At 38.9% G+C, this 13370-nt stretch overlaps 1 protein-coding gene across 1 annotated transcript in view; it reads left to right on the plus strand.

Annotated features, from left to right (window-relative positions):
* Window positions 1-622: 622 nt before the first annotated feature.
* myo7ab (myosin VIIAb) overlaps window positions 623-13370 on the plus strand; it is a 39341-nt gene continuing 26593 nt past the window's right edge. Inside the window, exons 1-14 of the mRNA XM_078265746.1 lie at window positions 623-640; window positions 3085-3198; window positions 4126-4278; window positions 6085-6269; window positions 7019-7140; window positions 7535-7677; window positions 7810-7923; window positions 8589-8742; window positions 8888-8964; window positions 9698-9817; window positions 10584-10726; window positions 10895-11105; window positions 11300-11435; window positions 12872-12978. Of these exons, the coding sequence (XP_078121872.1) occupies window positions 623-640; window positions 3085-3198; window positions 4126-4278; window positions 6085-6269; window positions 7019-7140; window positions 7535-7677; window positions 7810-7923; window positions 8589-8742; window positions 8888-8964; window positions 9698-9817; window positions 10584-10726; window positions 10895-11105; window positions 11300-11435; window positions 12872-12978 (1797 nt within the window). The remainder of the gene's footprint in view (window positions 641-3084; window positions 3199-4125; window positions 4279-6084; window positions 6270-7018; window positions 7141-7534; window positions 7678-7809; window positions 7924-8588; window positions 8743-8887; window positions 8965-9697; window positions 9818-10583; window positions 10727-10894; window positions 11106-11299; window positions 11436-12871; window positions 12979-13370) is intronic.

Here is a 13370-nt window from a genome sequence, read left to right on the forward strand (position 1 = left end):
TAGTGGAAGATAAAAAAGCAACTTTGAGTTAAATTGGAAAACAATTTCATTGCAGCACCTGGTTGGTAATAATACATGGTACAAGGTTTTGTATATGGAGCAGTTAACCATAGTTCTCATAAATCGACTGGAGCTTAGGATGCACAAAGAAAGCAGAAGGTGAGGGACATCGGGCCTAAAATGAGGGACGTCCGGCGGAATTTCCGGCAGCACCTGAACAAACCCGGAAGTGGAACGTCGTCGATATAGACTAAAAATTCTCTGGCTTATTTGTATTTCTTTAAACCAATCACAATCGTCTTGGATTGCTCTGGATGCAGCAACGGGGGACATTGTCTGACATCCAGAAGTCAGAGTTCAAAAAGATTACACCAACAGTTCAATACAAAGCATTGTTTTTGGTGTCTTTACATTAAATATCAAATATAAGAAAATAATAGTAATAATAAGATAATAATAGTTTTAATGTTTTCAGAAATATCTTATATATTGTATATTGTTTGTTAATTTGTAATGTATATTCAAATGCTAAAAAAAGCAATAAAAAGGTTGTTGTGTCTCCTTTGCAGAGAGCCCACACATGGTGACTTCTGATGTCCTGGTATCAACGCGAGGCTGAACCATGGTCATTCTACAGCAGGTCAGTCACGTTGGGCAGAAATGACTGAGATGTCTGCTTTCATCTCACACCCTGTTATTTTTTCCTCATCTCAGTTTTTTTTTTTACTTTTAAGCTTTCTGTTGTCACACATTACATAATACAGTTTACAGTGATATCAGGGGCAGATGTACCACTTTAAAATTCATAAGTGGTACTCCGACTACCGTGGAGTTTGTGGGCTGAAATGACTACTGTTGCTATCAGATTATATCAGCTTTAGAAAGCTGAGTACTTTCTACTTTACTACTGCTGATTCTGTTTAAAACTAAAAAGCCTGTAAATATGCACTTGATGGCTATAAACATGATATCATGCTAGAGATGAGGCTAAAGCTGTATGTCTGTATCCTCACCGACTAGAGCTGTCAATCTTACTTTATAATACCATACACATTTAATTCATATCCACTAATATCCACATTATATTAGAATATTTAATGCTTAAAATAAGCCTATTATTAATATTTACTGCACTTCTCAGGCTTATGCATTGCCAATGCCGCTATCAACATGTTATTCTACGTTCTGTCACAAGAGGGATTTCCAACATTCCCCTAGAAGGGGCAACTATGTCATAGTGCATTGCATTCCTGGCACACCTTTTGTTTTCATTCATTTTTAATCATGAGCACAAAGCAACAAACAGAGAACCCTGTAATGGAACACTGACAGCCTGTCTGGGCCTTATGCAAGAATATTTTTGTCTTCTTATCCTAAATCTCTCTTACGTTTTCCTGTGAGGTTCACTCATAAAAGTGTTTCAAGTCAAGGTCAAAATCCTGTTTTATATCCCCTCAACTGCACAAAGGTGTTATTAATCGCTTGTTTGTTAGGTGTGATCAGTAGTTTCGTAGATACACACCAAATTGCTATATGTAGGCCTCCAATTGAGGGCAAGTTTCATTCACAAGAAAAACGGGAAGACTTTCACACGGCAGAGCTTGAATAAACGCCAAACATGATATGAAAACATAATTTACACCTTAAAATTCCCAGTATGGTTTAATCATTAATGCAGCATATATTATGTTATCTTTGATAAAACCTTAGCAGCCCACACTAGGATTTACCAAATCAGTGGGTTTGAGGTGTGCAAGAATAACAAATGAAAACAAGTTTATGCACTGTTTCACGTTTTAGAAGCACTAAGTCAGTAAGACACAGTTACCACATCAATAACTACATCCTGGTGCCTATCAAGGTAACTGATGATCTTACCACTTAACACTGATAACATGAAGCCCTAAGGTCAGTGTTATGTTTAGCAATAGTTTTAACTGGACCCACAATGCAGACACAGGAAACAGAAGGTGGTTGAAAAAAACTGTTTAATGTCAAAAGAGAGTGCAGGTGATCAAACAGAAGACGATTTCCAAGGCAGGTGATCCACAGAGACGACAGGTGAGGCTGGAGGGGTCAGATGACTATGGCTGGTCAGTGGCACAGAGGAAAAAGCAGGTTTGAGGCAGGTTTCCAAAAATAAACAAGACTGAACAACAAGAAAATACTCTCAGATTAGACCAAGGCGTTTCACAACGAACTGGCGAAAACGGGAGAGAATGGACTGGCTAAAATCAGGTAGCAGATAATCAGGGAGATGGACCACAGGTGCGAGGAGCAGCAGGTGTATGGAGTTGGAGCTGATGAGCAGAATGTAGGTCAGCCACACCCAGCCGTAGACACACACAGACAGGGGAAAAACAAGCATACAACAGGAAGGGAGAAGGGAAAACACAGGAGAATGAGGGGAAATAGACAAAGTGCTGCAGATCCTAACAGTCAGGGGTTACATCACGTCCATACTGGGATGAAGGTGGTCAGATTTAAGACTTTTTTCAGACTTAATCCTCCCATTCAGAGAGTTGGAAGCTGAAAAAGTAGGCAACTGTGGGTGTGTGATGCAACTTTGATATTTCCTATTATTCAATAGGCACAAAAACAGTAATCACATAACAGCTCACACTCACCGTCTGCTGTTAAAACTTGTTGGTAGTTATTTTTTGGCAGTTTGATGGGCCTCCACATCACATCTGGCTCAATGCATCACATTGCATATCTATCTATCTATCTAAAAACACATGTTGAGATTATTACCTCTGCACATTGCACATATTCTTTATACTTTGAACTTTTACACCTTCCATCATCTTGGTTTCCAACATTGGATGGCTCTTTTCATATAAAAACAGAAATATTTAACATCTTTTTAATGGATTTTTTTTATTTATGATTCTGGTGGTTACTTTTCTCTTACTATGCTTATTGTTATGCCCTGAGATACCATTCCTTGTTTGTGATAACTTACTTGGCAATAAACCTGATTCTCATTCTAATTTATTTGCCATTTTGTCTTTTAATTGTCTGTGTTAACTCTAGGTGAAATTGTCCATAATTAACCAGAGCTGTGTTTTTATAATAATCCAGGGGGACTATGTGTGGTTGGACCTTAAAACGGGCCGAGAGTTTGACGTCCCTGTGGGAGCCGTGGTCAAACTGTGCGACTCTAGACAGATCCAGGTTCTGGATGACGAAGGGAGTGTAAGTCCACAGCAGAACACATTGACTGTTAATTAATTAATAATAACAACGTTGTACCCACTAATTTCATAGTCCTGGCTGAAAAGAAGTCAAACAGGGATAAAAACACTATCAGACAGGTTGTAAACAAACCAACAGGTTAGCCAGTTTTTTTTAAAAAGAGAAAACAAAAGCCAATGTTAAAAGTGTTCCCTAAATTGTCTGTTGTAAACATGCATCACAGATTACAGACTGACTTCCTACTTGAGTGAGTTCAAATCAAATCATTATTTGTCATACGTATACAATGTGTAGTGAAATGCTTCATTGCAAAGATTGTTCTATAGAAATTATTTTTAAAAAAGTAAGCGTGCAAACAAGTGAAATTTAAAAGCCTCATGCTAAAAACGTTGAAATTATTTTGTTCTGAAATTACTTTTTGAATTATTCTTTGCAAATGTAACTATTGTAAAGGTTAAAAATAGAATAAAGGTGACATAGTAGCACTGTCCTAAGATGAGCATGACTGTGGGAAGGATTGACATGAAATTCAAACATGAGTGAACTGGTGAACATGAAAGTCAGTTCTGATATTGTATTAGCTGAACATAACATTCTTTAACCAAGGTTCATGTTAATGAGGGATTATTATCAACATTTCAGGTGTGTTCACTTTCAGATTTATCTTCAAATAAAGTGGTTTAGGTAATAATCTGGAGCAACTGGTGGCTTGTTTACAACCTGTCAGATCGTCTAATTGCTCGTGTTTTTTGTCCTGTTTGTGTGACTTTTTTGTATGTTTCAGCAATTTGGTGAGTATGATGTTATCATAACCAAAAGAAATGTGATGGCCAAAACTACCAAACTATTAATACATTGTACTAAACCAGAATCTGCCAGACCACTTTCCACTCTAATCTACTCTTATTTCTATCCCTACTCATGCAGGAACACTGGATTTCCCCTCAGAATGCCACCAACATCAAGCCCATGCACCCGACCTCCATCCACGGGGTGGAGGACATGATCCGCCTGGGCGACCTCAACGAAGCTGGCATCCTCCGCAACCTCCTCATCCGCTACAATGAGCACGTCATCTATGTTAGTACCTCTTTGTAATACCCACTGCAACTCTTAAAGAGGACACAAATGTTTAGATAGCGTTTTCCTCACTTTACGTGGAGGGAGTAACATGGAAATTGGCCACAGCACAGTTAAGTCCTTAATGAGGTTAAGCTGTTTACATGTACCTTCAATATCCCGCAGTTGAGTTAACTTGTTACTATAAATAAAGCACTAAACAGAATATCCCTCACATCCATCTTTGACTGAGTACTACAGGTTTACTTATAAACGGAATAGAAACGGAGATTCCTACGCTAGCGTAAACACGGAAGTGTACACTATATTTAGAATATTTTCTATAACTGAAGCCATTATGTCGCTCTCTTCAAAGCCACCAGACCCCTTTTGACAAAAACAGTAATTTTCCCTTGCAGAACATGGGATTTACCGCTGCCGCGATCGGTTAGTTTGTTTGTGTTATTGTGCGACTTCTGTTTTTTAAAAGAGTTAGTGTGGTCACACAATAACGCTAACTAACTAACCGATCGAGGCAGCGGTAGACCAGCAACTCGTGTATTGTGAGGTAAAATTACTGTTTGTCAAAAGAGTCTGGTGGCTTTGTAAAGAGCCTACATAACTACTTCAGTTCCCCGTCGGAAAGGGCTTTCCTATCTTCAATCCTGTTTGCTTCTCCAAACTGAGGGCGTGCCAACCGCTATTACTGTAGATACATTTGAGAAGCAAATTTCCTCCATTGTCAGGTCTAGCTTCTTTCAGCTGAGAAATATAGCCACGGTAAAGGCCTGTCTATGTCCTAATGACTTGGAGAGGTTGATCAATTCCTTCCTAACTTCACGACTTGATTATTGTAATTCTTTGTATATGGGTTTAGACCAGTCACCTATTCAACGCCTGCCTTTCCTTCCAGTTAAGGAAAGATATTATTACCTTTTATTTGTTTATTATTTTTCTTTGTGACGTACTCTTATTATTGTTTTTCCCTTATAAAGCAGTTTGGTCAACCCAGTTATTTTTAAACGTGTTATATAAATAAATTAACATAATTGACATAATACACTGACTATGGTAAATACCTCATAAAACCCCGCTTCAAAAAATCCAAACTTTCCCTTAACGGCTCAGTTGGCCAAAATGAGTAACCTCCCAAAAACGTATTCCTTTTTGAGAGTGTCCTAGTTAGTTCTGTAATAGATTTTGGTTGTGTTTTTATCCATGTAGACAAATTGTGGTGGACGGGTGAGTATGAAGTTAAAATAGAATAATTGGTGTGACAGAAAATATATTCTAACATGATTCTGCGCTGCCACATCCTCCTAACATGCTTTCTTTTCCTTTTCTTGCTTTATTAATGACAGATTTTAATTCATCTTGCTTATGTCGGCTACTCACTCAGTAACTTATTTTAGCTCCAGCCTTTTCTGTAGCTCTTTAATAAAAGCATAATGAAACACATTTGGATGACTAGATCCATGATCATAAATCACTGTAATGATTTTAGAAATTTGCTGCAAGAATTACAATTTCTTGTGATTAGGGCAATGGAATCTTTATCCTTGATTTCAGTCTGTTAAGGCGTTACATTTTTTAATCAGTCAAATTAAAGTAAAATAAGCTGTAATTGTTTAACACTAGAAATTCCAATCTACAGGCACAATACAGTAAGATATTAGATAAGATATTGTATACATATTTACAACTATCTTCAATGATTTGGAAAGTATAACAACAATAGGTTGTAAAAGTAGGAGATATTCTGTCTCTAAAATGCATGAGAGTAATGTCTTTTGAAACATCCACTCTTTTGTTTCGGGGTTCCTGCAGACGTATACCGGCTCAATCCTGGTAGCAGTCAATCCCTACCAGCTGCTACCCATCTACACTCCAAACCATATCCGCCTCTACACCAATAAGAAGATAGGCGAGCTGCCGCCGCATATATTCGCCATAGCAGACAACTGTTACTTCAACATGCAGCGGAACAACAAGGACCAGTGCTGCATCATCAGGTGTGTGTGAACATATTAAGGTGGGCTCAAAGTGAAGCACATACAACATGCATAAACAAATTCAACAACAGCACACACACAACCTTCCAGCACTCATGTAGAGTATTGACAGTTAAAAAAAAATAGAAATGCTGTGTAAATTGCCTCAATATTAATGCACTAACGCATCTTAAAATCTTAAAATGCACGTTTTAGTTTCCTTAGAAAATTAAAAACATGTTTACTACAAAGTGTCTTGTCCTTTTGCTGTCATTGATGTTCAATTCTAGCATCTTTTTAGGATATTATTTGTAAATAATAACCTTATTTGCCTTCTTGCTGAGAGTTAGATGAGAAGAATGATACATATATCATGAAATATTCAGCTACAGTCAGCAGCCTGCTGACACAAAGACTAGAAACAGGGAAACAGCTAGCCTGGCTCTGTCCAACAGTTAGAAGATTTGAGTCTGGCACATAACCACCCCGGAAAATATCAATTTTTCTTTTTTACACTCAAGTTTAAAAAAAATTAAACACACAAAATACATTTTTTAATAATGAGCTCTAGAGATGCTGGTAGTAGATTATTCTTTAAGCTAACCGGCTGCTGACGGTAGCTTCATATTTAGCGTACAGACGCGAGAGAGGCATCGCTCTGCTAATCTAACTCTCTGCAAGAATGCGGATAAGTGTATTCCCCAAAATGTTGGGAAAGAGAGTGTGTCTGTGTGTTGTACGAGTGTGTAACGGCCCTCTCTGTGTGACAGCGGAGAGTCTGGAGCTGGAAAGACAGAGAGCACAAAGCTGATTCTGCAGTTCCTCGCAGCCATCAGCGGGCAACACTCCTGGATAGAGCAGCAAGTCCTAGAGGCCACGCCCATCCTCGAAGGTCAGACATAAGGAGTGTTTTGACACTCAAATGTACATGCAAATCTCGGAAAATATATGTCAAATCTAGCTGTTCTGGAGCTTTCGATCGTATCAAATGATCTTCAGCAGCAGGTGGAGTTTTCCCATTTTGCATGGATATGTAAATGTTAAACTTTCAAATGTTTTTTCCAGGTTACGAATGCATTTTGAACCTCTATCAGTCTTCTATTCAGTAGTTGTATACTGTCAAACATCACATCACCATAGTAATAGTAGTGTCAATCATTTTATACTACATCAAGCTACATCAGTTGAGCTGTGCACTGTCAGACTCCACTGTTACCCAGCTCTCTCTATGTTTCTGCACTTTTCCCCATCACCTCACTCACCGTATGATTTGTCAATTTATTCAGCCTTTGGCAATGCCAAGACCATTCGTAACGACAACTCCAGTCGCTTTGGGAAGTATATAGATATCCACTTCAACAAGCGAGGGGCCATTGAAGGAGCCAAGATAGAGCAGTACCTGCTGGAGAAGTCTCGTGTGTGTCGACAGGTGAGACACTGGATCATAATATCATACACATCCTCAGTGTCAGTTAAGGAAACAGTTGTGACTTCAGGCCTTTTCAGTTCCGTTTTTTATTTTTTATTTCTTTGACTGACTCTCACCCCTCTTCTCCTCCAGGCTCCAGATGAGAGGAACTACCATGTTTTCTACTGCATGCTGAAGGGAATGGCTCCTGAGATGAAGGCCAAGCTGGGCCTAGGAATAGCCACAGACTACTCCTACCTCACCATGGTGAGTCTGTGGTTGTGTGAGAGGCTATTATTATTGTTTATTAAAAGGATCCCCATTAGCCAATGCCACAGAAGTCAGCACTAGACACACAATACATACTATTACATCATGTTTACTGTATGTCTGTGTGTATTAACTGATATATGAGGTAATTATTGAGCTTTTATTAAAACGGAGGTCTGGATCTGTTAACATCCATCTCCAGTGTGGTATGATATATTGACGAATATACATAAAACTGACCAATACTTCACATTATCCACACTTGACATTAGCATGTTGAGGTCACAGTTAGCTGACATGTTGTCTTGTTTGCATTGTAACAAGATGTATGCAATAAACCTTTTTTGTACTCTCTTTTTTATAATATAATTGGTAAATAAATATTCTGGTAAACAACCCTAACACTAACACTATTCTTTATTATAATTGTATATTTTGGTTTTATACAATAAGAAAAAATGCTTCAGGGATGAGGAATAAGAAGCTGGCAAATGTACATCAGGTTAACATTAATGAAGATCAGCACACAGCAGCTTCCCTGTGCATTTCAATAGGACACATCCAAACAGCGACAACTATCAGACCAATTTGCTGTTCCTAGAGCCACTCCACTAGTTTGGCTTATAAATAATCTAACATTGTGTGTGTCTTTTACCCTGCAGGGTAAATGTACAGTGTGTGACGGTCGCGACGACCTAAGTGATTACTCCAGCATCTTGTCGGCCATGAAGGTCCTGATGTTCACTGAGACAGAGAACTGGGAGATTTCCAAGCTGCTGGCTGCCATCCTGCACATGGGCAACCTGCGCTTCGAGGGTACAATGAACTGCACACCTACACTTAGCTTATAGGGTTCTGCTTTTGTTGACAATGGAATAAATAGAACCACATAGTAAATACATAATACACTGATTAGAAAAGAGTTGTGAGGAAAACAATGATCTTTTTTGGTTACGATCAGCTCGTACGTACGACAACCTGGACGCCTGTGTGGTTGTAAGATCTCCTGACCTGGTAACTGCTGCTTCCCTCATGGAGGTATGTATATGTGTGTGTGTGTGTGTGTGTGTGTGTGTGTGTGTGTGTGTGTGTGTGTGTGTGTGTGTGTGTGTGTGTGTGTGTGTGTGTGTGTGTGTGTGTGTGTGTGTGTGTGTGTGTGTGTGTGCATATGCATGTGTGTGTACTACAAGTCTACACATTGGTCTTGTAAGTTAAATACCAAACTAGTATGTAGTCATATGTCAGTGCCTCAATTGGACCAACAATGGTGCCAGTACCCTAATTCAGCAGTATATCATACGTATATCTTGAAGGGGTGACCCCAAATAGTTGATTTTTGGAAGATTCAGTGTAAGGAGTCTGATTCAACTGCCATTCTCACAGTTGAATAGTCGCAGTGCCTGAAAAGGGGGTTATGAAACAAAGGATCATTCCATTCGGGTTATATGGGGATGCTGAATGTCTGTTTTTACTTAGAATTGCTTGTTTTTTTCACAATAAATCATGATTTATAGACTATTTTAAAATAAATATCAGCTTAATAATAATTATTTTAATGACAATTACAAGTAAAGGTACGCATGGACAAAATTTAGAGATGACAGTACAGGTGAGAGTACTGGCCCATTTCAGGCACTGGTATGTATCAGAAAAAGCCATCACCTGCTTAAAATATCTCTTCGTTAAGTGATGGGAGATGTTTAGTATTCAGTCTTAGAAAAAAGAAGCACATTGCCATTTTTCTAACGTTGCTTGTTGTGCACTGCTGTAGGTGGATCCTAAGGATGTGATGGTGTGTTTGACCACACGAACCCTGATCACACGTGGAGAAAGTGTTGCCACACATCTCAACATGGAACAAAGCCTAGATGTCAGGGACGCCTTTGTCAAGGTACCGGTCTTTTACCACAAATACAAAAATCTCTGATCTGAAAATCATTCCAACTTTAGCTGAAAACTTCATGTAGGACCCCATCACTCATAGTGAGAAGCTGATTGAGAAAATAGCTTTTTCATGGCCTTCAAAGGTCCCATGTTGTAAAAAGTGAGATTTCCATGTTTTTATTGATTATAAAGCAGGTTGAGGTGCGCTATAAATACTGTTAAAGTATAAAAATGCCCAATCCACAGAGAAATGCACGCAGCCTGTATTCAGAAACTGCCTTTAAACGAGCTGTCAGGACTTCTGCACGGCTGTGATGTCACAACTGTACTATATATTGGTAGAAAGTGCAGCTACAGTGCCATTACAGTCATTCCACGGCTACAATGACGGTGTAGAGACTCCCAGAGTGCAGATACGGAAGGGTGAATACAGGTATATTCTTACCGACAGTATGAGGAAAATAATTTGTTTTTTGAAGATTTAGGAAGCATTTAAATAGGTTCTAGTAGAAACCCAAAATACAAATATGAACCTAAAAAAATGGCATTATATGAAACCTTTAAGAACAACTTAGCAGCAGCTGAACATCTTGTTTTTGCTCACCTCCAGTGGTTAAACTTCTCACCTTGCTGCAGTGATGTAGATGTGTAAATGTGCAAACACATCATAATGAAAATAAGCATATAATATCCCTATAGCCACCCCGCTAGCATGGCTAAACATTAAAGAGGTGTATTCTAACTGACCTCACTCTCACTGTTTCATCTTCCAGGGGATATACGGTCGGCTGTTTGTCTGGATTGTGGATAAGATCAATGCTGCCATATTCAGACCGCCATCCTGCGAGAGTAACATCATACGCAGGTCGATCGGGTTGCTGGACATCTTTGGTTTTGAGAACTTTATCGTCAACAGGTGATTTATACTTGGTCATTTGATTAGAAAACATCATTATTGGTCAATTCTTGTTGTTCTTGAACCTGAGTTTGTATCATCAAACCATGTTGTTTCCGCCAATTTAATACTGTACTTTCACACCTCCTACTCTCCTTCTTTCTCTCCTCTGATTTGTGTTCACTGTAGTTTCGAACAGCTGTGCATCAACTTTGCCAACGAGAACCTGCAGCAGTTCTTTGTTCGCCACGTCTTCAAACTGGAGCAAGAGGAGTACAACCTGGAGGATATCAGCTGGCAGCACATCGAGTTTACAGACAACCAGGACGCACTGGACATGATTGCCAACAAACCCATGAACATCATCTCCCTCATTGATGAAGAGAGCAAGTTCCCGAAGGTGCAATTCAAGGGAGATTTACGACAGTCAATTGTTTAAGTGTTACATTGATTTACTGATAATCTGGGCCAGTTTTGGGCCTTTTACAACATCATTTGACGTGTCAACCACATTTGTAGCCACAATTCAATATTAAAGAAGTCAACAGTTTTATTTTGCTTTTCTTTATAGCCGATGGTTCTTTGTCTTGTCAGGGAACTGATGCTACGATGCTGTACAAGCTAAACTCCCAGCACAAGCTCAACTACAACTACATCCCTCCTAAAAACAGCTATGCAACCCAGTTTGGTATTCAACACTTTGCTGGTGTGGTGAATTACGAGACCAGAGGTGTGTTCTGTTTCATCATTTTGTCACATTTTCATGCTTTGTTTTTATGCTCCTCCTTCTCTCGCTCGTCTCCTGTTTGGAATGGGATTATGTTGCTGTGTTGGCTCAGACTTTCAAGAGAGGATTCTGTCGATCTGATAGAGAGAGAACACCAACCCCTTAATGCTCTGTGTGCTAAACAGCAGCTGTGATATAATAAAGTAAAGTCATAGATACTAAGAGACCCGTGGCAGTTAAACAAAACCCTACCTGGCATGATTAGGTTGAGTATATTTTGGACCTTGATTCAGGTCCCTGCAGTGGTGGAAAGTAACTCAGTACATCAACTCAAATACTGTACACAGTACACACACACACAAAACATCTGAAGAGGTTATAAAATGTGTTTTAGTCAATTGACAGAAAAATAAGTAATTTTTCACAAATGTGAAAAAAGATTTGAAACATTAGCTGCTTTTCCTTTTAATAATGTTAATATTTGTAATATATTAAAGTGCTCATATTATGCTTTTTTGCTTTTTCCCTTTCCTTTTTCCCTTTTCCTATTGTGTTATATATCTTTTTTGTGCACGTAATAGGTTTTACAAAGTGAAAAAGCCCAAAGTCCACCCCAAAGGGACTTACCATCTCCAACAGAAAACACTGTTCACAAACTGCTCCAAACAGCTCCATTGTAGTCCAGCCTTTACTTCAGGGACAAATGTGCATCACTTTGTAATGTTATAATGCTCGCCTAGCTGCTAGCATGGCACTCCCTCATACTCTGCAACTGTCTAGCTAGTAGTCCTTACCTAGCTACTGCGCATGTGCGACTCCCAACAAAGATGGAACAGAAGTGAGATGTCTCACTCTGTAGCTAAAACAGAGAGCTCAACACACAGGGTGAAAAGAGGAGCTGCAGCAATGTGCAGTACAACAAAAATATAGTGTTTTTCGAAAATTAAACCATGTAAACCTATTCTGATATAACCTCTAAATACAATTATGAACCTGAAAATGAGCATAACATGAGCACTTAAATAGTAATGTTAGGTTTGGACTGTTGGTTGGACAAAACAAAACATTATGAAAGGTGTCACTTTGGGCTCCGTCTAATTCTGATGAACATTTCTAACTATTTAACAGTATTTTTACAAACCAAACAATCAATCAGTTAATGGGTAATAGTTCAAAATGAGCTCCACCTCAAACAACTACAACAGTAAAATGCTTTTACGTTAATGCTTGAGTAGTAATAATAACAGGGGACATTTTTATACTTTTAATTTATGAAGTACATTTTACACCTGATTACGATTATACTTATATACTTGCACTTCTTTTAAGTATTATTTTCAATGCAGGGCTTTTATTTGTAACAGAGTATTTCTACAGTGTGGTATTAGTACTTTTACTAAAGTAAAGGATTACATTCTCTCTCTCCATTCTTCCTCCAGGCTTCCTGGAGAAAAACAGAGACAGCCTCCACACCGACATCATCCAGCTCGTCCACTCGTCCAAGAACAAGTTCATTAAGCAGATCTTCCAGGCTGACGTGGCCATGGTGAGACCAACAAATACTCTAACACCACTAGTATTTGCTTGCATCAATACCTATAACGGTGGACTAATATTCCTCACCTCCTTTTTGACTTTTGTTTTGACTTTTAAGGTGTTGCTGTCTTCAAGTGATTTCACTGGTGACTTTTGCCTCCCTTTAACTTTTCTCCTCACAGTGTAGGCTTTTGACTAATAGCTTTTAACTAATCAACTAATCTTCTCTGTTTCCTCATCAGTTTATGTGTGGCTATCAGCAGCCCAGCACCCCCACTCCCAAGGTAATCAACAGCCTTTAGCAACATATGGTCACTCAGAAACCCTGTGTGTTCACGTTAACTGGATAAAAACCCAATGAATCCAGAGCACCCCACCCTTCCTTCCTCAAGCTCTTCATTT

This window comes from Sander vitreus, chromosome 13 (assembly GCF_031162955.1).
Source record: "Sander vitreus isolate 19-12246 chromosome 13, sanVit1, whole genome shotgun sequence".
NCBI lineage: Eukaryota > Metazoa > Chordata > Actinopteri > Perciformes > Percidae > Sander > Sander vitreus.